The 22,133-nt window shown below is 36.9% G+C and overlaps 3 protein-coding genes across 5 annotated transcripts; 2 read left to right on the top strand and 1 right to left on the bottom strand.

Annotated features, from left to right (window-relative positions):
• The first annotated feature begins 172 nt into the window (after positions 1–172).
• LOC306877625 (putative N-acetyltransferase 14) lies at positions 173–4,144 on the top strand. Of its 2 annotated transcripts, XM_079429490.1 has the most exons (4): positions 173–321; positions 760–845; positions 1,910–2,263; positions 3,046–4,144. In XM_079429490.1, exons 2-4 carry the CDS (start codon positions 765–767, stop codon positions 3,295–3,297), a joined length of 687 nt encoding a protein of 228 aa, XP_079285616.1. In that variant the 5' UTR covers positions 173–321; positions 760–764; the 3' UTR covers positions 3,298–4,144. The 2 variants fall into 2 exon arrangements, with proteins under 2 accessions (XP_079285616.1, XP_079285615.1); XM_079429489.1 differs by lacking the exon at positions 3,046–4,144 and having other exon boundaries at positions 177–321; positions 1,910–2,801.
• Positions 4,145–8,213: 4,069 nt separating this feature from the next.
• LOC306877562 (single-stranded DNA cytosine deaminase-like) lies at positions 8,214–10,121 on the top strand (the record flags this gene model as incomplete). The annotated part of the gene is made up of 5 exons (XM_079429399.1): positions 8,214–8,233; positions 9,006–9,171; positions 9,281–9,560; positions 9,675–9,790; positions 10,071–10,121. 5 exons carry the CDS (start codon positions 8,214–8,216, stop codon positions 10,119–10,121), a joined length of 633 nt encoding a protein of 210 aa, XP_079285525.1.
• Positions 10,122–14,945: 4,824 nt separating this feature from the next.
• Positions 14,946–19,546, bottom strand: LOC306878297 (microfibrillar-associated protein 2-like). Of its 2 annotated transcripts, none has more exons than XM_079430553.1 (7): positions 19,427–19,546; positions 17,706–17,790; positions 17,573–17,602; positions 16,166–16,195; positions 15,997–16,084; positions 15,780–15,853; positions 14,946–15,476 (listed from the first exon to the last, which is right to left on the bottom strand). In XM_079430553.1, the coding sequence occupies exons 2-7, from the start codon at positions 17,749–17,751 to the stop codon at positions 15,373–15,375; spliced, it is 372 nt and encodes a 123-aa protein (XP_079286679.1). In that variant the 5' UTR covers positions 17,752–17,790; positions 19,427–19,546; the 3' UTR covers positions 14,946–15,372. The 2 variants fall into 2 exon arrangements, with proteins under 2 accessions (XP_079286679.1, XP_079286680.1); XM_079430554.1 differs by having other exon boundaries at positions 14,956–15,476; positions 17,706–17,819; positions 19,427–19,495.
• Between the last annotated feature and the right edge of the window lie 2,587 nt (positions 19,547–22,133).

Raw genomic sequence — 22,133 nt, 5'->3', positions numbered from 1 at the left:
CTATGTTTAAGACGCTTTTCCTTAAAATATAGATTTAACGCGAACATATGTGTAAAGGCACCATAAGGCACATATGTGTCAAATCCATAGGGGACGCATGCGCTCTGGCGTTGAATGCGTACACCACTATGTGCGCATCTATACTACGCAGTTTGCGCAGTGTCGTATTCCCGGATGAGGATTGGTTGAAATTACATTCCATGCGGGAAGACAACGCTGAATCCTAAAATCCCTCAAACACTGCAAGTAACATCGACTACAGAGGAGGGCATTTTTGCATTACCTTGCTTTTAAAGCACCCACGGCTTCTCTGAATATTGGGTAAGTAGGTCACGCATGCTCTATATATTACAGCCATAGATTAAGCTATAAAGAAGGCGGTGTTTACCATATAAGGGATAAAAAGAAGCGTGGTGACGGAGCAAGCTAACGGTACAGCATGCTACTAAACCTGTTAAATGCCTCTTGAACAGCTGCTCAGTCGGAAAGACGTAGACGAGCCATAAATTGTTTTTTCTTAAATGTTTGAGATGTAATGCAATATAATAATCTCATGAGGCAATCGTACAGAAACCACAAGTCTATCACGTTAAATTTGTCCTTATTTGCATGTACTCCTCTGAGAATTTCCTGTTTTGTTTGCAATTACATTGTCTGCAGTGTGAAATAAAAATCTAATTGAGTAAATTCAGGTTTCCCTATGTTAATTAAATGTTTATATTTTTAATTGAACCTTTTTTTTGATAATGCCTCTCTCAGGTAAAATGGTTAGATTGGACCTTGGTGATGTACTTCTGCACAGGATGCAGGAGAAGGACATTGATGCTGTAAAGGCTCTCATCAAGGTGAGATTCAACATCATATCCCTCATGAGCTACACACACACACAGACAGACACAGACAGACAGCTGGGTAGATTACTTACAAATTGTAGGCTAGTCAATTACGGATTACATGATGAAAACTAGTTAGTAACGTAATCTAGGTTACTCATTTAAGTTAATGAAATCTGGCTACTTTTTAGATGTTATTTAGATTACTTTTTTTATCAAACTTGTTTTAAACGTACCATATTGATTTTAAAAAAAGCAAAGAGAAAATATATTCCATGTTTTGATGTTAAGTACATCATAAAATGCATTAAACATTATATTAGTGAGTTGAAAGAGAGTGAATAGTAAATTGATAAAAACCTAATAATTAATCCTATCATAAAAATGTAAAATAAAAAGCAATTTAAACACTTGAACATAAATACTTGAACACTTAAATATAAATATTGTATTTGTTCACCTGCATGTCAGTGTGACCATTAACTGACATCAGAGAACTGTAAACACGCAAATGTGTTGTTTAATTATTGAAATATGAACTACCTCTGCGATATTTCAACAAATATTTTATTTTAGGGGGTGTGACAAAAACGTTTGGGAATCATTAATAAACATGAAAACAACAACGACACACCCAAAGTCTTCTAGGTTTGAAATATTTTTGTCCAGACTTCCAGAATCAATAAATTATGAAAATTTACTGCCATTGTGTGAATAGTATGTAACCATGTAATCCATAAAAACTAACTATAATCTGATTACAAGCATTTTAAAATGTAATATGCTCTAATTACAAGTACAAAATTTTGGGAATCTGATTACATAATCCAGATTACATGTAAACAGTTACTACCCAGCACTGTGTGTGTGTGTGTGTATAGGCTTCAGGCCACAATCACCGGCCACAATCACAGCAGAAATGCCATACATGGAGATCAGGTTATCTAGCAATATCAAAGAACCTGGCAGATAGAAATAATTAGGAGGTACACCATTGAGAGGTCAGTGAGGTACATTATACATGCCAACATTGAAAAAGTTTTTTTCTCTTCATGGCGTCCTCTCATTGTTTGCAGGAAGGATGTGAGGGAACAGAGAACCGCCTTATTCTTTACCTTCTGACTCGTCCTCTCGCTCTCCTCATGCTGGCCATACTCTCCTCCATCCTTCGCTGTGTACTGCACTCTTTTATTTTGGCCTTGGTCGTTCCCGTCTTCATCTTCATCATCTACCTCAAACTCACCATACCACGGTCGGTGGGTATCTTGGGCTCCAGCAGACCCTACTGGGACTACGTGGGCAGCAGTTACCATGCAGACACCGAGCCAGATCTACCAAATCCTCATGCTGGCAGAGCCAAACTGGAGAAAACCAGACGGCGTAAAAAACCCAAAGAAAAGGAGAAGGACAAGAAGAACAAGACAGAACATGTGGATGAGGATGAGCTGAAGGAGAGGGCAAAGGTTGCTGGTGAGGTGTGGGTGGCGGACTCTGATGGGGAGATTATGGGATGCGTGGCTAGAGACGGTTGGAGTCGGGATGGTGTATGTAGGATCTGCAGGCTTGTGGTCCAGAGTTGGTACCGTAGAGAGGGACTGGGTTCCCTGCTGGTGCAGGGACTGGAGTCCAGAACAAAGCAGAGTGGCATACGGCGGATCTATGCCCATGTGCCATTTCCATCCAAAGTGGGAGAAGTTTTCTTCAGGAGGCTGGGTTATCGTCTGCAGGGCGAGACTGCAGGGACTACTGGAGAGGAGGAGGAGGATGATGATTATGAAGAGCCAGAGAAGGGTTGGTTGGGTTTCCCTTTAACTAAAGTGTTTGTTAAGGATCTATAACTCACACTGAAACAGGAACGAAAGGCTTTCTTTGCTAGACAAGGCAACACATAATTTAAGGAATATTCTGGGTTCAATACACATTATGCTCAATAAACCTGTGGTGTAATGTTAATGGTGACCACAAAAAACATTTAACATCTCCAAGATGCTCCAAGAGACCTACCTGCAAAGCTACAGTACTGTTAAATGTTTGTCATGTTTAGGCGCTTGTGTAAAAATGCTGTAAAATTAGGATGATGTCATAAATAGATTTCTTTATAAATTAACTTCTATTAACTCAATTGAATCAACATTTGTTGTGACCATCCTTTGTGTTAAAGTAGCTTTTGCCATCGGAGCACATGTGCATAGTTTTTCAGTTAGCTTTGCAGGTAGGTCTCTTGAAGCATCTTGGAGACGTTGCCACAGTTCTTCTGGATTTAGTCCGTCTCAGTTTGTTCGGTTTCTTCACGTCATTCCAGACAGACTGGATGATGATCAGATCAGATCTCTGTGTGGAGCACTGGCTGTTTTCAGACTCTTTGTGCAAACAAAAATCTCACTGGATTATTACAATAAATTGCAAAATTAATGTTTGGAAATGTAACAAACATTTCCTACTGACACACTACAGTAAAACATAGAAATAACTGACTTAAAACCTGGTGAAAATACTAGCATTCTAATAATTTTGGCCACCACTGTAATTTAGCAAGCAATTTCTTAAAATTAAGAATCATGTTAACATGCATATTGTTTATGACTTGTGACTTTACTATTGAAACGGTGAATATTTTCATTGTAAGGAACCCAGATTTTTGCTTTTTTTTTTTAAGTAATGAAATTGAAGTAGTTGCAGATCTTTATGAATTGTGATACACATCCAAGAGTAACAGATCGAAAATGAAAAATGTGTTATTTTTGAATAGGATTAGTTTACGATTATATCCATAACATGCATTTAATGGATCATATAATGCCGACTTTAAAGCTATTTCAACTTGTCCCTTGTTTTTATGGTAATTAACATTGTTTTTATGATTGAGCTTAACTCATCTTGAACCTTGAATAGTCCTTTTAAAAAGCTTAGATTTCAGATTTATAAACGGATTTATTCATTTTTACATCGTCCCAGTGAATCACTGACAAAAGGATCCTTCTCTGGTTTTGCCACTATATATAAAAATAATTTCTATTGTTGTGTAAGAGCATTTTAATGTTTTTGAATGTTACAGAAATCATCTCTTGTGTTGTGAAGCCTGAGCCTGAAAGGACAATCAGTCATTTGACTTGACTTATTGTTTATAGCATGGATTGTTTTTGTTTTTTTTGGACAAAGATAGTGATTTACATGTGTTTACCTTATTTATTCACCTTATTTATTATCTTGTATTTATGAGTGAATTTGAGGGTTTTTGTGAAAACATTTTGTACGTTTCCCTTGACTGCTGATGAATATGCTTTTTTTTTATGTATAAATAAAGGTTTTGTCCCACAAGTTTCTCATGCCATTCAGTTCTGCTAAAACTCCTTTAATTAAGCTTACAGCGTACTGGTGAATGTAAAGAATGTATGTGTCCTCAGTGTAGACCTTTTAATGTGTTTCTACCAAGCATGGTTATCTGTTTTTCTGCTTCACTGATCTTTCTGTACCAGTATATCTGTGGGTTTGCTGCACTGAAATGCTCTGATAGATTTTACCAGAAGCAAACCTAGGAACAACACTATACAAAGTCATCGCGAATTGAGTTCAATCTCTCATATCCAGCCCGTTTGCTTTAAATTTGCTGCAAAAGCCATTGCAAGTACAGTTAATTCCCACATGCTGCTCTAAATGTGTGTGGGTGGATACAGTTTAGTGACGCCCAGTGTATTTGAAACTAAGAGCTGCTCATGCTGTGTGGTTAGCTTAAAACACCAGCTATACCTTAACCATTCACACTACTACCCAACAGCACCTTAGGCTGTCATTCACCACCGGATGTTTATAGTTCACTGTGTGGTTGGGTTGATGCTTACCTGCAACAGAAAACTGCACTGTCACGTTTAAGGCTTTCGCTGCTTACTTACCCAAAACATTTAACTATTGTTTAGAAACCACACTCTTGTGAAATAGGACACTTAAGCATACTTCTAAAAAGAATGCTTATTATTGTAACAATACACTTGAAAATAATATACTGAAATGCAAACTACATCAAATATTATCAGACACTGGACTGTATATTAATTGCCATTAAATGGAAATGTATTCTATTTTAAATTCATATTAAATGCAGTCACCTTAACTTTTTGTCCCACTTAAGTAGGGATAGGGATAGTTCACCTAAAAACTCACCTAGTTCACCTAAAATTCTGTCATTTACTCACCCTCTACTTGTTATAAACTTGGATGAGATTCTTTCTTCTCTTCAGCACAAAAAAAATATTTTGAAGAATGTTTAAGGTAGCCATTAACTTAAGGGCTACCGTCAACTGTTACCAACATTTTTCGAAATATCTTTTTGTTTTCAACAGAAGAAAGAAACTCATACAGGTTTGAAACAAGTGAATACAGAACTGATGACAGAATTTTTATTTTTGGGTGAACTCTCCCTTTAAGTACATTTTACATGTAATTCCTTACTAAAACGCAATATAGTATGTTTAAAATGTTAATTTTAAATATAATATAAAATACACTAGTTACAATCAAGTACTTTACATGTGCTTATTCGATACATCAAAATAATTGCACTTATTTAAAGAACAACAAAAGTAAAACTTTTTGTTTGATTTTTTAGTGCACTTAAGTGTGTTAGGAAACGGTCATGAAAGTGTACTCTTTAGCTATATTTAAGTGACCTTTTTTATCATTCATTTTATATTCTCTTAAAGTTCAGTTTTTGTTTTTAAATATACTTTTAAGATTTGAAGTATATTACAGGTGCAGGTTTAATAGAATTAAGCACACTTCTTTTTCACAATGGCATATCTACAGTCTGGGACTTTTACCTATTAAATCAAAAGAGATTACTGAACTAACTAAACTTTTAAGTAACAACCATGTTAAATATGTAGGCCTGTTGTACTCATTTTGCTGGTTTTGATATTACTTTCCTGAAAGCAGTATTATGCATATCTAGGTTTAAATACAGTTTCAGGATGATCTGAATTTTCACCTGAAACTGTTTACGTTTTATCAGACCTCTTCAGTGTCTGAGGAATGAATCCACAACTAGAAGAACCCGTAACCCTATTTTTTCTTCAGGCAGTTCGTGTCTTTGTCATGCACACGCACGACTCTAATGTAAAAAACTAAAAGTTTTAGTACCAGCCACTAAGTTTTCATGGGCTACAATTGTGTTAGTCAACTAATGAGCACAATTACTTCATCTTTCCTTTTGATAGCTATTGCAAGTCATAGTGGCGGGTTTGTTGTGGAGGAACTTTTGTTATAATGTACAGAGCTGCTCAGGCAATTGAACACCTGCTACTATATCCCCCTAACCGATGTCTAACTATTATTGTCGCCAGGAAACAGATGTGAGTTCATGACTCTGGAAAGTAAGTGTGTTTGGAGTTGTGGTTGATTTTGTCTGCACGATGGGCTTCTCTCTGTGTGTGTGTGTGTGTGCGTGTAGGTGGGTGCATTTCGGAAAATATGACTTGGCGTTTCCGGCCATGTTTCGATTCATTTGTTGTGCCTCATGTCACAATATGGTGGTCTTCATTGCCCACCCTAAGCAAGAAACAATGGAAAGTGGGTTTTGGGTCACCTGTGAGAACCAGATGTTAAATGTTCTATCACCATTTACTCACCCCCATGATGTTCTTTCTTCTGAGGACCACAAAAGCAGAAATTTTGAAGAATATTATAACTGTTTTTGTGTGTACAATTAAAGTCAGTACACTCCTAAAAATAGAGGTTCTTTATTCACATCTATGGTTCCATGAAGAAACTTTAACATCCACAGAACCTTTCCACTGAACAAAAGGGATTTTATAGTGGAAAAAGGTTCTTTGGATTTTTAAAATGTTCTTCACACTAAGAAGCAATGGTTCTTTGGGAACTTTTCACTGAAGAGTTCTTTGGAGAACCTTTTGGAACCTTCGTTCCTTTTTGGAGCAAAACAATATTGGACCCCATTGACTTTCATAGTATGGACAAAAAAAGACATTCTCAAAAATGTCATTCTTCAAAATATCTTCTTTTGTGTTCCACAGAAGATAGAAAGTCATACATGTTTGGAGCAACATGAAGGTGAGTAAATGTTGACAGAATTATACTTTTTTGGTGAACTGGAAATTTAGAATGATTAGTATGATGAGGGTATATCAATAGATTTGTCTTAAACAAAAGTCTAGTTTTTTTCTTGATAACACACATCAAAACAAATCATTAGCAGTAAAAAAAAATCATGAGAATCTGCTTTAACAGGAGCAGGACCTACAGTATATTCTTTTCTCTGTTTTCCCATGTTATACACACAGCGCATTGTGGTAAGACCTCAGAAAGACTTGTGGTCGGAAGGTAAATCATGGGAGCAGACAGATCTCTTCCAGATGTTCGAATTCAGACATACACTCGCATACACTTGAGAGGGAACTCATTGGGAGCGGTGATTTCCCTGGCCGCAGAGTGCATGAGAGGGTGAAGTCGAGTGACTGGAGACAGACAAACACATAGGATGCCAACTTTAAAGTCACCAGGAAATAGCCAAAGACAGTTGGAGACGGCAACAAATTAACTAGCATGCTGTAAATCCTAAACCAGGCGTATTCGCCGGTCCTTCTCGCTATCTGTGCGTTGGAGTGTGTGCTTGTGTGAGGGTTAAGTAGCTTTTTGGAAAAAGCCTCTGAGAAGGTGTCTCCAGGGGTTGTGGTGACCTCCTGTAGTAAAACAACCCCCCCCCCCCCCCCCCCCCCCCCGTTTTTATTCCCTGTGGGAAAAACTAAACAAGTGGAAAGGGTGCGGATGGAGAAAATCTGAGCAAGAGAGAGAAGGTATATGGGAGTTGTTTTTTTGGAATTGTGTGGGAAAAATGAAGTGGAGGCTTCCCTGACTGGGTGCAAGAGATCTGGAAATTTCCAACTGGCATTGGTTATGCTGTTGGCAGCAATTTCTGACGCACATTCTGGAGCAAAAAGGTTAGAAAACACGTCAAACGCTCAAGAGACTAATATGCGGTTAGGACAAAGTCAAGTGCTATTGTATAAACTTGGAAAAGTAATACACAGTTAAAAAAATAGATGATAAATGCATGCAACCATTCATCTGTTATGCCATCCAATTCACAATCTATCATAATTGTCTTTTGTCTGTGCAACTAAGACTGTAACTCTTTTACATATCTCTTTAAATATCACATGCACAGGTTACTAAGCTGTATCATTGTTTAAATGCACCTCAGCCCTCCCAAACAGGTTTGAAAACAATTTTCACCCAATCAGAGACTCTCTTTCTAACAGCTATATGAACATGTCATAGGTTTTCTATACCTCCCTCTTCCTCAACCCATTTTTAAACTCTCACTGACTTTCGCTTGACTAAATGAGTTAGCAAGTTTCGACTTTCGGAATGATCAGCAAGCTGGACAGGTAAGTGAAAACAAAACAAGTGATAGTGAGAGACAAGGGGGGATTTTTCTTAGTCTGTGTATGCAAAATGAACCGTATATCCATTATATTTATTAGAGCTTTATTAATTAAGGAATAAATCAATGCTTTGATGTCATTCAGTTCATGTACTTTAATAATGTGCAAGTGCATTGATCTGTTTATAGATTTTCTCCAGTTTCAGAAAGTGTAAATAGAAACTGATAGTTATTAGTCTGGGAATGACTTGATGCACATTGCTCTGAGTCTATATCTATATTTAAATGCACATGGTTAAGAACCGCGTCTAAACTCAACCGACCACTGATAACCGCAGGTGTCAAAGTCGTGCTGAACAATGTGATCACTACAAAATGCTGTAGACACAGCATAGACTTTTGAATTATTGAGCATTTTAGCTAATTAATTAGTGAAATATTTAACCATTTTTAAAATTACATTTAATTTTTAATAAAAAATTTGTTTTATTTGACAGTAACTAAAAACTCATTTTTATGTCAGCACAATATTACAGAATATATATATTTTTTGTTTTACAAGAAAAATATCTTCCAATTCTTGTTTGCAAGAAAACAAAAATATTTAAGAATCAGAATTATGCATACAAGACTTTCAGAGAATATGTTTGTTGTTATTGTTTTAAATACATGTAGATATTAAACAAAGAACCCTGAAGATTTTTTTTTCAGTGTTCATTATCTTTTTTAATGACAAATGTATAAAATGAATAACAAAGTGTCATATTTTGATATAGTGTGCTCATGACCCAGAGGAAATTTATCTTCCATTATAAGAATGTGCGCTGGGCCCGAGGGAGACACGAGACGTACCTTTGTTTTGTAGTAAAGAGACGCACCGGGCCTGATTCCCTCTCTTTTGACTTCGGACACCTGCGTAATCGTTCCGGCTGCCATGTAGAGGTGAGGCAAAGATTAACTGATAATGTGAAAAGATGAAACAAGGTATTATTATAGAGAACTTACTCCTCTTACTCATTCTTTCTCCATCTTTAACTGTTTTCGTCTCAAGCTGCTCTTCCTACGTCACTTGGGTGCGTTGTGTCCGGGGCTGTGGGGCTCCAGTGTGGACGGTGCGAGAATGTGTTATGCAGTGACCTGGTTCTGCTCCTGGTCGCCCTGCTCTAAATGCGCTGAACAACTTGCCCACTTCCTGTCACAGACGCCCAATCTGTGTCTGAGAATCTTTGTGTCACGCCTTTACTTCTGTGATGAAGAGGACAGCCAGGAGAGGGAAGGACTACGACACCTGAAGAGGGCAGGAGTGCAGATCTCTGTGATGACTTACAAAGGTAAATGGGGCAGGAACAGAAGGGCGTGGTTAATATTTTTGACATAATGTTGCAAATTTCGCACTTGTCACACTTCACACACTTGTCATTTATTAGATTCTGTTTTGTTTCTAGACTATTTCTACTGCTGGCAAACATTTGTTGCACGGAGGGAGAGGAGTTTTAAAGCCTGGGATGGCCTTCACCAAAACTCTGTCCGACTTGTTCGAAAACTCAATCAGATCCTGCAGGTTACAAATTTACAATAATTTTAATATGATTAATACCAATTAAACTATAGGACTAGTATTAGATGTTACAATGTAGCAATTTGAATATTTTACAACAATATTAATGACAAGTTTAGTCATTAAGAAAATGTCCTTTAATTTTACTCACTCTATTTAATAGTAGCATTTGTGGTAGTAATCCATAAGCTATAAGTTATATAAATGTAAACATTTTGATGAGGTCAAAGGTCATATCGTATTTGTCAGAGCTAAATCTTTTTCTTTTTCTTTTTCACTGTAGCCCTGCGAGACTGAGGATCTGAGGGACGGTTTTGCTCTCCTCGGGCTATGATGACAAATATGAGATTCGCAAATCAATGAACACTGAGAAATGAACTGAATGGGATGATAAGAAATGGTGCTGTATGACCTGAGACTTGAATCCTTTGACTTGAATCTGACTTAATACTTATCTTGTACTGTATTGTGTAGTATTAATGTGATTATGTTGGATGCGAAAATAAAAGCTGTCCTTTAACATGAACATTTTCAAACTGCTTTTTTGTCTGTGTTAAACCAGTTTGATTCATAATTTTAATTGTCCCATGAATACATATACACTAGTGTTCAATGTTTGGGGTCAATAAAAAAGAAATTCATATATTTTTAAAGAAATTTATATTTATATTCATTACATTAATTTGTTTTAAAAAAGCCAGTAAAGACATTTATAATGCTACAAAAGATTCCTATTTTAAATGATTGTTGTTCTTGGGAACTTTCCATTCATCAAAAAATTCTGAAAAGAAAATTGTATCGTTTCTATAAAAATATTAAGAAGCACACCTGTTTTCAACACTGGCAATAATAAAAAATGTTTTCGAACACCAAATTAGCACATTATAATGATTTCTAAAAGATCATGTCTCTGAAGACTGGAGTAATGACTTTTGAAATATCAGCTTTGCCATCACAGGAATAAATGGCATTTTCAAATATTACGGTATTTATAAATGAAAACAAATAATGCAGCCTTGCTGAGCATAAGAGATGGCTTTAAAAAATGTTCAATGTCACAACAATATTAAAATAAAGTAATATAAAATGTAATGTACAACTATGTAATTGTAATAAGGTATTTGCAATGTATGTATCATAAAATGTATGTAAACACATTAATATTGTACTATTTAGTCATTTGTAACAGGGTTACACCCACCAAGAGGCCTTTGGCCAGGTTGATGAGTGAAGACCTATCCTAACATCCTAATTTGACCAAATTAGGTAAAGTCAGTGTTATTTGTGAAATTCTTACATACAGCAGCTGTTTACACAGCATATACATCATGTGTATTGTTGAGGCTATATGTTCTGCGTGGGGGACTCAGGAAGTGCATAATGTTTATGCAATTCTGCCCACTCTTTCTCCAGTTTATTAACATTTCTTGTTTCAGGACAGCGAGTGAACAGTGACCCTATGCTGTTTTCATGTAACATCCCAGCTGGAAAAAAACAACAACAATAATAGAAACCATCACTGAAATTCTAATGGTACCCTCTACAGACACCATTACAAACATTACAAACCATCAAATTTTAACCATTAAAACCATTAAAAAATGGTTTCCTGTAGTGTGTTTTGGGACATCGCCTATTTAATATTTAGTGGTTTTAACAAGCCACCTATAGAAGGCGACCAATTCCTAGTAAAGGCGCCATTACAGTTTCTATTAAAACCAGTACAATTCCCATTCTAATCATACCATTACAAATTCTATGGTTTCTATTGTTTTTTTGTTTGTTTTTTTTCAACAGGGATGTCTAGTCTATCTTCCTGTGTAGATAAAGTGTTCGCAGATACAACGCTTATTAGCGTAAAAGCACATTATCTTGTAACTGCACTACGTTGCCTTGGAAAAAAAAAAAGTTAACACATATGCTTAATGTCAGGGTTCTGTCACTTCGGTCTAGTTTATTCATGGTTTTGTGACGGCGCCCTGACTCTCCCTTGTCTTGTTTTCTGGTGAGCGGCTCTCATGTTGGGGCGTGGTGTTCGGATCCCGGCACTCCTGTCTTGTTCAGGCTCAGTTCTGGTTTCGTGTCGGGGTTCGGACACTCACGCTCCAGGTTTGTTCTTGATGTAGAAGTGTGTGGTCTCGAGTTCGCTCGGGCCGTGCGCTCCTCTGTGAGTGTGTGTTTCGTTCGGCACGCGGTTCAGTTTCGGCCGCGTGCTTTTTGTTGTTGCACGCAGCTCGTTCTTCGGCTGCGTGCTTTTTCTTGTTTTGTTTTGCTCTGTGTTGCACGCAGCCTGTGTTTTTTTCACTGGCTGCGTGCTTTCATGTTTGTTTTTTTGTGAATGTGCGGCTTATGAGTCTCCTCATTAGCTGAGTGTTGTGTCCTGTTTTGCACATGGTTAGTGATTTTGTTTTGCTGGCCATGTGCTTGTGTTTTTGTTTTGTGTGAGCACATGGCTTGTCTTGTTTGGTTTTATGTGCCATGTGCTCTCATGTCAATTGTCTTGACCCCACTCACCTTGTTTCCTGATTATTGGTTAATTTGCCCACCTGTTATCTTGTTACCCCTCCTCATTTGCTCCCTTTATAATCTCCTTGTGTTTGCAGTCCTGGGCCGGTTTGTCGTTGATGTTATCCTGTGTGAAGGCCTGCCCTGCCAGTCTGTTTTCCCCTACGGGGTAGTTTTTGTTGTTTATTTAATTTTTGTATTAATAAAGCCCTTTTTCCTCCTGCAAGTGAGTCCTCGCTCTCATCCCTTCACCCACACCTGACACTTAATGGTAATTCAGAGTCAGCTTTATTGCCAGGTATGTTTGCACATACGAAGAATTTTGTTTTGGTGACAGTAGCTCCACAGTGCGACAGAATGACAGCGACAGGACAGGACACAGATAATTTAAAAAAAGTACAAATATACAAAATGGACAATATACAAAATAGACAATTCAGTATGTTAGGTCCAAATTTAAAATGTAATAAGTATGTGTGTTAAATAAAAAGTATGATAGAGTTGTTTCATGTTTATTGTTAAGGGTTCAAGTGTTCATGAGATGGATTGCCTGAGGAAAGAAACTGTTTCTGTGTCTGGTCGTTCTGGTGCTCAGAGCTCTGTAGCGTCGACCAGACGGTAACAGTTCAAAGAGGGAGTGTGCTTGATGTGAGGGGTCCAGAGTGATTTTACCAGTCCTTTTGCTCACTCTGGATGAGTACAGTTCTTGGAGAGTGGGGAGGGTTGTACCAATGATTCGCTCAGCAGTCCGAACTACCCTCTGTATTCTTCTGAGGTCAGATTTGGTAGCTGAGCTGAACCAGACAGTTATTGAAGTGCAGAGGATGGATTCAATGATGGCGGAGTAGAACTGTTTCAGCAGCTGCTGTTGCAGGTTGAACTTCCTCAGCTGGTGAAGGAAGTACAACCTCTGCTGGGCCTTTTTTACAATGGAGTCTATGTGATTGTCTCACTTCAGGTCCTGAGAAATTGTGGTGCCCAGGAATCTGAATTACTCCACTGCAGTCACAGTGCTGTTCATGATGGTGACTGGGGGGAGAGCAGGGGGGTTTCTCCTGAAGTCCACGATCATCTCCACAGTTTTGAGCGTGTTAAGCTCCAGGTTGTTAAGACTGCATCAGACAGCCAGCTCCTTAAACTCCTGTGTGTAAGCAGACTCGTCACCGTCCTGGATGAGGCTGATCAGTGTGGTGACGTCTGCAAACTTCAGGAGCTTGACAGAGGGGTATTTAGATGTGCAGTCGTTAATGTAGAGGGAGGAGAGCAGTGGGGAGAGTACGCAGCCCTGAGGAGCTCCAGTGCTAGTCGTACGGGTGCTGGATGTGTATTGTCCCAGCCTCACTAGCTGCTGCCTGCCTGTCAGGAAGCTGTTGATCCACTGACAGACAGAAGTGGGGACGGAGAGCTGAGTTAGTTTTGGCAGGAGGAGGTTTGGAATGATAGTGTTAAAGGCCGAGCTGAAGTAAATATAAGAAGATAAACGTAAAGGTACAAGCTCAACAACTTACCCCACATATCTCTCCTATCTAAGGTGCAACTTTAAAACACTGTATAAGCAAATTTTCTGCATGTTCACTCGCTTGATTTTATATAACAGTGACAGATGTTCCTTCACAGATATGTATCCCGTTCCACTTGTGTCCAGTAGAGGGATCTGTTACCCATTTATGTTGTCATGGAAACCATGACTCAAGTGCATTGTGCTCTGGATCTAAGTTGACAGTGGTGAGTGAAAAGATGTTAATTTCTTCACCTATGGAAAACACTCTCTGATACTATATATTTCTCTCTCTCTTACATGTTGGTTCTATCATTCGCTTGACTTAAATATAATTTAGCTAATATCTTAAAAGGATGTTTCGTACAGTTTTCTGAACTCTTACTGTTTTTGTAAGAGTCTAACACATTTCAGCCCAAATGTGTCTCTTTCCCTCTTCTCTATCACACATTCTCCCTCAGGTTGGTGAAAATACATAGTCAAATGCGTGAGGATGGGAAACGCATCGCCATATTGTCTGAAGCTTACTCAAACACGGTTAGTGTATAAAGGTAAAAATCACATTTTTAAACGTTATCTAGTGATACTTCTCATTGTTTTCAAATAGGAAAGAAGAAAAAAAAAAAATTCTGTTTTCCATCTGCTTGCATATCAGTAAACATATTGTCGACATATTGTCTCAAAAATGTGTTATTCATGACCGCAAGCATTGAGATCCGTAAACAATCTCAGGCACCAGACACAAGCCCTAAATCAACTCATTACATCATTTATATTATTTATCTCCACTTATCAAAACAATGAATTACTCAGAGGAGACACTTGTATCACAGCTGTAGTGTTTTCCAATCTGGACAGGTCTTGTGTTCATAGCAAGTTGACTGTTGCTGCTGTCTTTTAATCATATCTGTCGCCCCCTACAGTTTTATCTATGTATAATTCCACGATACTACATGTAAATGGACCTATTTGTTGTGTTAAAGATGAATGAATGTTTAACCACTGAACACACTTTACTGCATATAATGCTATTCTATAAGAACAGGGCATCCTAACACGTAAAGGACATCCTAACATATAAAACATTATAGTCCAAAGCAAATTAGTCAGTCAGTTTAAATATCATGGCACAATACTTCAATAAGACCCATGAAAGACTGATCTTTGAGAGTGAAAATATAAAGATTTTTATTTGCTATTGTGGATTTTGTGTTTTACTTACAGTGGTTGGTGTGGACATACAGTATAATAGAAGAATATGAAGCAAATAGTGGTTATACAGTGGGCTGCTTTAACATTCAGCACCAGAGCTGTGCATTGTCATGCCCTTGTGAAAATACAGTCTTTAAAAACACTGAGACATTCAACCAAGCTTATTCAAGCACAAGTGTTAAAATAATAAAAAGTGACAAAAAGTGATTATTGAACAGTAATGTTTGAGAAGGTCACTGGACCACAGCTTCGGTTTGTTTTAGGAATGTAACAAGTTTACATTTTGAGATTCAACATTCTGATTTATAGTGGTATTTGTTGAAACCAGAAATCTCTTCTTTTTCTCTCTGCCTTTGCCATCCATCTGAGTTTAGGCCCTGTTTGCCCAGGTTTTTTGGTTGGCACGGCTACAGCGACTGCTAGTTGTCCTCTTTTGGCGTTTTGGCCAACCCGATTGCTCTCTACAGCGTTCAGCTGAGAAAAAAAAGAGAGTACTCACCACCTTAAGGTTGTAGGTTTGTATTCATTTATTTTTGGTCAAATAAATGCAGCCTTGCTGAGCACAAGGCTTCTTTCAAAAACATTTTAAAAAGCGTCCTGACTGCCAACAGTAGCGTAAGATATTATTAATCTATATTGAATTATGAAGATACTAATATTAATTATTAGAATTGTTCATTATTATCAAATTATTATCTTAAACAATACGGCCCATTAAAAAAAAAACATAACTGTCACATGTTCTGTAGTTTGTTACTGAGATATTGAGAGTCTCACCCATCAGGATCTCGTCTTGTTGGCACACGGTTCTCACACAGATTTCTTTGTTGATCACATAGACTCTTGGAAGACTGCAGAAAACATATGTCGTTTATTTCACGTGCACCATATCAAATACAAATCTCTTTGTTTAGGTTCAGCAGAGGAGAATGTCAACAAGAAAGAGAAAGCAGTTTGAAACGATGATGTGTGTGTTTGTCAATGATTTAGCCACCTGTAGAGACAGAGTGAATGAATGCATCTCTTTATCGGTCGATGAACAGAGTACATCCTGGTGCAGGGGTATGTTTCCTCTCTGCACTCTGTGGGACAGAGACAAGACTGCTATTGTCTTACTGTTGATACAAATTGTGTACTCGCACACACTGTATATACAAACTCACCTGGCGGTGGCAAAGCAGTGTCATGGATTTCTGGCAAGAAAAAGAAAAACACAGCAAACTAAAAACATGTAGAGGAGACCGGGGCTAGTTGTCACGCTTTTTACTCCAGTGAATATTTTTCAGGGTGGGTTTATTTTTGAAAGTCAGTGTCTGTATAGAGACACATAACTTAAAGTCTCTGCTATTGAACATTTCTGCCGTTATGGCAAAAAGATTCAGTTCATTCACAGGGCATATAGGAGGTTTGTAACAAGTTGTAACAACAAGGACTTTTTTTGGAAATAATTTTTTGAAATATTATTTGTAATTAAAATGTTACGAAATACATTCTCTATACACGAGCGCCATTTTCTACAATTTTTCTCATCCTATCTGACTCTGATGCCCCCCAGTATTCGAAGGCCCCCAAAGATATTCTCATACTTTTGCTCTTCACTTTTCTATACTTGTATTTTTATTTTTATTTTGACAAAAAACAGGTTCTGTTAAAGGAAAGCAATATTTAAAATTATATTTGTAACAATAATATTTGACTAAACTGATAATTTAAATAAATTCCACAATTCCAGAATTTTCAGTACCTGGATGTTCACATTTACACTTTTTATTACAGATGAATTTTCTTGTCAGTTGTTCATCTTCTAGTCATTTACAGGACTTTTAAAATTATTTTAGATTTACAAATTGCAATTTCAACCCAATAAAATATTTCGGTAACACTTTATTTTAGGGTCTCTTAACTAGTTGCTTATTAGCATGCATATTACTAGAATATTAGCCATTTATTAGTAGTAACTAAGCACATATTAATGCCTTATTCTACATCCCTAATCCTACTCAATACCTAAACTTAACAACTACCTTACTAACTATTAATAAGCAGCAAATTAGAAATGTATTTAGGGAAAAGTCATAGTTAATAGTAAATAAGTGTTCCCTATTCTAAAGTGTTACCAATATTTACAACTTGACATAACTAGAAATGTTATATTCATTATAAATGCTACTTTGATTTTTCAAATTCTTTATTAATTTTCAGAAATCTAGAAATCACACAAAAACCACTAGTTAAGAATCACTGATGTGTATGTACAGACTATTATAAACATTTCATAGCCTTTTGGTAAAAATAAAAACCGCATAAATGGAAAAGTTAGCATCCTAAAATGATTAAATAATTACATTATTTTAAATATTATGATAGATAAAACACACAACTCGTACTTGGCACTCATGAAAATATCTATATGTTAATGTTTAGGACTTCTGACTCCTTTATAGTTACTGATATATAATTATTGTGACAACTTCCCCATGAACCTGTTCTCCCTTATACAAACACACACACACACATTTTCATTATCATTTAACAAAACAGTTGAATTAGTGGACAAAACGGTGAATTACCAGTTTGCTGTGCCCGGACAGTAACAAGTACTGTGAGGAAAAAATAGCAGAAAAGTTTTGTTGGCTGGGCATTCAAAAAGAATCATTCATTCATATTAATTAAATTAATTGGCTTCTGTTTTGATGGAATTACCAAAGAAACAACAGCATAACAGCACAGAGACTGGATAGCTGCCCATCTTTCAGGGTCTTCACGGGGTCCAATCACAGCTCAGGGCCTGGAGAGAGCATGTTTATCATAACAAGCCTGAAATACACTGTCGAAATTACAATGGATGGAATGGAAGCCGGTTTCCACTTTAGCATAAAAAATAAAGGTTATTGTGAGAGAAATGATCAAATCAATACACTACCATTCAAACGTTTGTGGTCAGTAAGATTTTTTTTAAATGTTTTTGAATTCTGTTATGTACAGTTAAGGCTGTATTTACTTGATAACTTTTTTCACAAAAATTTTGTTAAATAACTTTGTTCTATATTAATATGCGTTAAAATGGAATTAATTTCTGTGATACCAAAGCTGGATTTTCAGCATCATTACTCCAGTCTTCAGTGTCACATGATCCTTCAGAAATCATTCTAATCAAGAAACATTTCTTATTATTATCAGTTCTAAAAACAGTTGTGCTGCTTATTTTAGTGGAACCTATTTTTTCAGGATTCTTTGATGAATAGAAAGTCAAAAGAACAGTATTTATTTGAAACTGATCAGAGTCATTTGTCTATTCAGACCAATTGCCAATGCAATATGACCCTGGCTGTGAAAGCCCAGCTAAAGTATTTTTTTTTTGTGATTTACTGTTCTCTGCCTAAAATCATCTTTCATAAGGTAAAGAAAAATCTGTGAAATTGTAACCTTGATATCTTTAATATTCCTGAGTAAGACCATGTAAAATATTGAAATCATAGTGAAATTAATGGTTGAAATCAAACTTTGATGCTTGTTGTCTCATAATTTGATTTTGAGACTTTAGCCTGAGTTTCACAGAGAGGGTCACAATTTTATTTTGGGAAATCTGTCAGTTATCAGACCGGTCCCAGTGTATCTGTGTGCCGGCAGAGCAGATTTCCTCCTTAACAGGCCGTGTTGTCAAGACTTTGGAAGTCATCACTTCCAAAATGTAACCATTTATAGACATCCTCGAAAGACAGAACAAATGAATTCTAAAAGACACACTGCATGAGAAAACAGAACTGCAGATGGATGAAACCTATTTAGATTTCCATTTGCCTGTGACTCATGCAGATTCTCATTTATTGATGTCACAGAACATGAGTTCTCTGTTCTCAATCGCTCATTAAAAATATCAGTTACAGCTGTTCCATCCGTCCAGCTTTGTCTGTTTCCTTCTCTCTCCCCAAGTCTTTTCCTCTAAGCCTGTATTTCTCAGTGTCCAAGACATGAGCTCACACTAAAGAATGTGCATTCCCACCCCTCTCTGTGGACTCAACAACCTCACACACACATATGCTTACATATACACACAGATGGATAAATCTCATCATTTGTCATAAACACATATGTACCCCTATGCATTCCCTCAGACCATAGTTTTGCCTGAGGGAGCCATTGCATATTCATAACCTGACAACTCAACTGCATAGTGCGCATATGCATCAACACACAGCAGACCCTCACATTCTGCATTCTCTTTCATATAAAGTGTGCATTTCTTAAACCGCTGCATGTTGTTTCACGAGGAATGCAGATTTGTACATATTTATCTCATTATTTATCTACCCACATTCGCTTCTGTTTTACTATGTGCGTTAAAAGCATTGACTAGATGATGTGTTATATGATGATTGTAATGATGTAATATTCTCAAAAGAATTGGTTTTTATAATACTTACAAATTTTCAATCCTCTGCTGCTCCTTGTGTTTTTCAGAATCCTTTGGCTTTTACTTTTCCCCTCCCTTTCTCTTCCCTCCCCACATCATCCCTCCGCCTGTCTCTCTCTCTCCCTCTCTCTCTATTAGTCATTCGCTCTTCCCATTTTTATCCAAATTTTGAAGTTATGTGTATAGCCCTTGTACATAATACAAGTTTCATTTGTTTTATTGATTCTTTTCATTGCATTAGGTCAGGAGAGGACACAACTGAGAGTGTAATGGGACTCATCCCACACTTGTAATTTGCCTTGGGCCTTGTTAGGCAGCCTTGCATTATTAGTCATATATAGATCTTTGTGTTTTGAATACGAATATGCATGCGTGAATATGGAAATCTCTAGTCACGTTCTTTTGTAAGGAACTCCTAGTGAAAGCGAAATCTGCCGTTTTAATTGGTAAATTCATTACTGTTCTTACTATGAACTGGCAGCAGGGGTCAGCACAGAGCACTGATTGGCTGTTCTGAATGTGTCTGACAGCCAACAATCAACATGCATTTTCACTGTATGGAAAAGAGCAGATTTGACATTTTCATAACTCTGTTTGTGGTCTAGGGAATAAAACTTACATTAAATTAATTATAATGTGAATAATTAGAATATAATTAGAATATTGTTATAATGCAAGTTTATTATTATTATTAATACAACTTACATTTTAATAACTTTATTGTTATAATAATTGTCATATATTTATTTTGTGTTTTTTGTTCTTAATCTGAAGTTTTGTTTTAACAGTAGCTAAACATCCTTAATTAAATTATTTGTCTTGAAATCATTAAATTACATACGATGTGCATAAATTGCATAAGTAATAAAACTTTAATTCTTTAACAAATTATAATTAATATAACCATTTTTTCCCTTTTTTAAAGCATAAATCACACTAAAATGTATTAGATTTATGGAGTAAAATGGGATTTTATAAATTTAAGGCTTTCTGAAAACAATCTAAATTTTTAAAATACTATTTAAAATTACTATACATTTTACTTATCATATCAATTGATCTTGATTTGGTTGTGTGTTGACAAATGAATCCTAAAATTTTGGATTGACACCCTCAACCACCCAGAAACTTTGCATGAACATATTACATATTTTGGTGACGTGCACACAGCAATTAATTTTCACAGCCTGTCAAGTGATCCAGATTAAATTAATTTTTTAATCACATTTTCCTAATGTAGTTTCACTATTGTTAGAGAGTGTGGTGCTCCTAAGGTTAATATTTGAAGACAACATGCCAGATTCATGTCACGAGAACATATTAGACCATGATAGATATTCTGTTTTAGGGCTGGCATGTAAATGTAAGGAGAGTTACCACTGCTGAAAATAAACCAATACTGACCCACCACCTCCACAGGGATCGGAATCAATTTTAATTGGGGAAAACCCGCAATGCCACTGGGATGGTGCAGTACTGACCTGTAGCTTATCTGGTGCCTCCTTTAGGCCCAGTCAGACAGTCAGCATGCAGTTGACACAACACGGCTGCATGATTTTCAATGTCCATACTGTGCTATGGGACGATAGTCCAACTAGGTCGACAAACTGAGGAGCTGATGACAATTTGACATATGGTGGCATGGCAGGAGAGAGCCAAAGCTGAACTAGTCTAAACACATGTACACAGCGACCTGACAACCAAACGGTGGAATTCATCATGCCATGTTGGGCGGCATGAGGGAGACACGGTGGGTGCTTGAGTCTACCACAAATAGATAAGCGTGCCAGATCGTAAACGCAGTATAATATTCTAACCTGTTTATTAGAGGAATGTATCTCCTTACCCCTCCCAAAAGAACTTCACTCCCTTCAGTTTCCATTAAAGAGCAATCTCCTCATTTTCTTGGGTTCTTGTAAACATAAATTACTGTATTTCCTCTTTTGGATACTACAATTGGCTCCGTCTCACAGTATTACTTACACTGACATCTATAAACTGGATTGAATAACAGTTTATAATAGAAAATGTATAATAGTAAGCGGTAAACTGCATCCCAAATCTGTGATATTACAGTAGTTGTGAGTATAAAACAAGTCTTTATACAAACCCAGGCATAGAGTGACCCTCCAGTGCCTCTTGTAAATAGCATATTGAAGTAGCAAATCATAGGCTGTGTTCATACTAGTATAGTGACATTCTATTACTTCTATGCTTGGACTTCCATTTAAGATGCTTTAACATAAAATTGCATTAAACATGCAAAGTATTTTTTTTCTTTTTGCTGAGATAACTACAAACCCGTATTCCATACAAATACACATGTATTGTTTTATCATTTTGTTAGCTGATGGCAGCCTCTGGGGCGTGCTCCACAGTTGTTTTTATGTTTTTGTTAGTTTGTCCTGTCTTTAGTTATATCCCTGCAGGGTTCGAGACATTGCTATGGGAAATACATTTTCCTTGAATACTGCTGAAGCCTTATTGAATCATGCCAGTGAAATTGGCCAATGGCGTTCAAGCGCGTGAAATATGAGCGGGAATCCCACTCTATATAAGGCAGTGCTTGTACGTCATCCATTCAGAATCTTTGACTGAAGTAACTTGGCATTCTAAGATCCTGAGGACCTAGTCAAAACCATGTAAAAGTCAGGGGGGGGTGCGGCAACTAGATGATGTCGCGTCACACCAGGGAGTGGAGTTAACTCTGGTGAAAT

This window comes from Barbus barbus, assembly GCF_936440315.1.
Source record: "Barbus barbus genome assembly, chromosome: 12".
Lineage (NCBI taxonomy): Eukaryota > Metazoa > Chordata > Actinopteri > Cypriniformes > Cyprinidae > Barbus > Barbus barbus.
This window is presented reverse-complemented; position numbering and strand designations above follow the sequence as displayed.

Bases quoted from the DNA above. Each gene is read 5' to 3' on its own strand.
- LOC306877625 (XM_079429489.1), top strand. From the start codon at position 765: ATGGTTAGATTGGACCTTGGTGATGTACTTCTGCACAGGATGCAGGAG. The intron at 846-1,909 runs GTGAGATTCAAC...CATTGTTTGCAG, and splicing joins CTGTAAAGGCTCTCATCAAG to GAAGGATGTGAGGGAACAGA.
- LOC306878297 (XM_079430553.1), bottom strand. From the start codon at position 17,751: ATGGGCAGCTATCCAGTCTCTGTGCTGTTATGCTGTTGTTTCTTTG. The intron at 17,603-17,705 runs GTAATTCCATCA...TTTTCCTCACAG, and splicing joins GTTATGCTGTTGTTTCTTTG to TACTTGTTACTGTCCGGGCA. The intron at 16,196-17,572 runs GTAATTCACCGT...TTTTCTTGCCAG, and splicing joins TGTCCGGGCACAGCAAACTG to AAATCCATGACACTGCTTTG.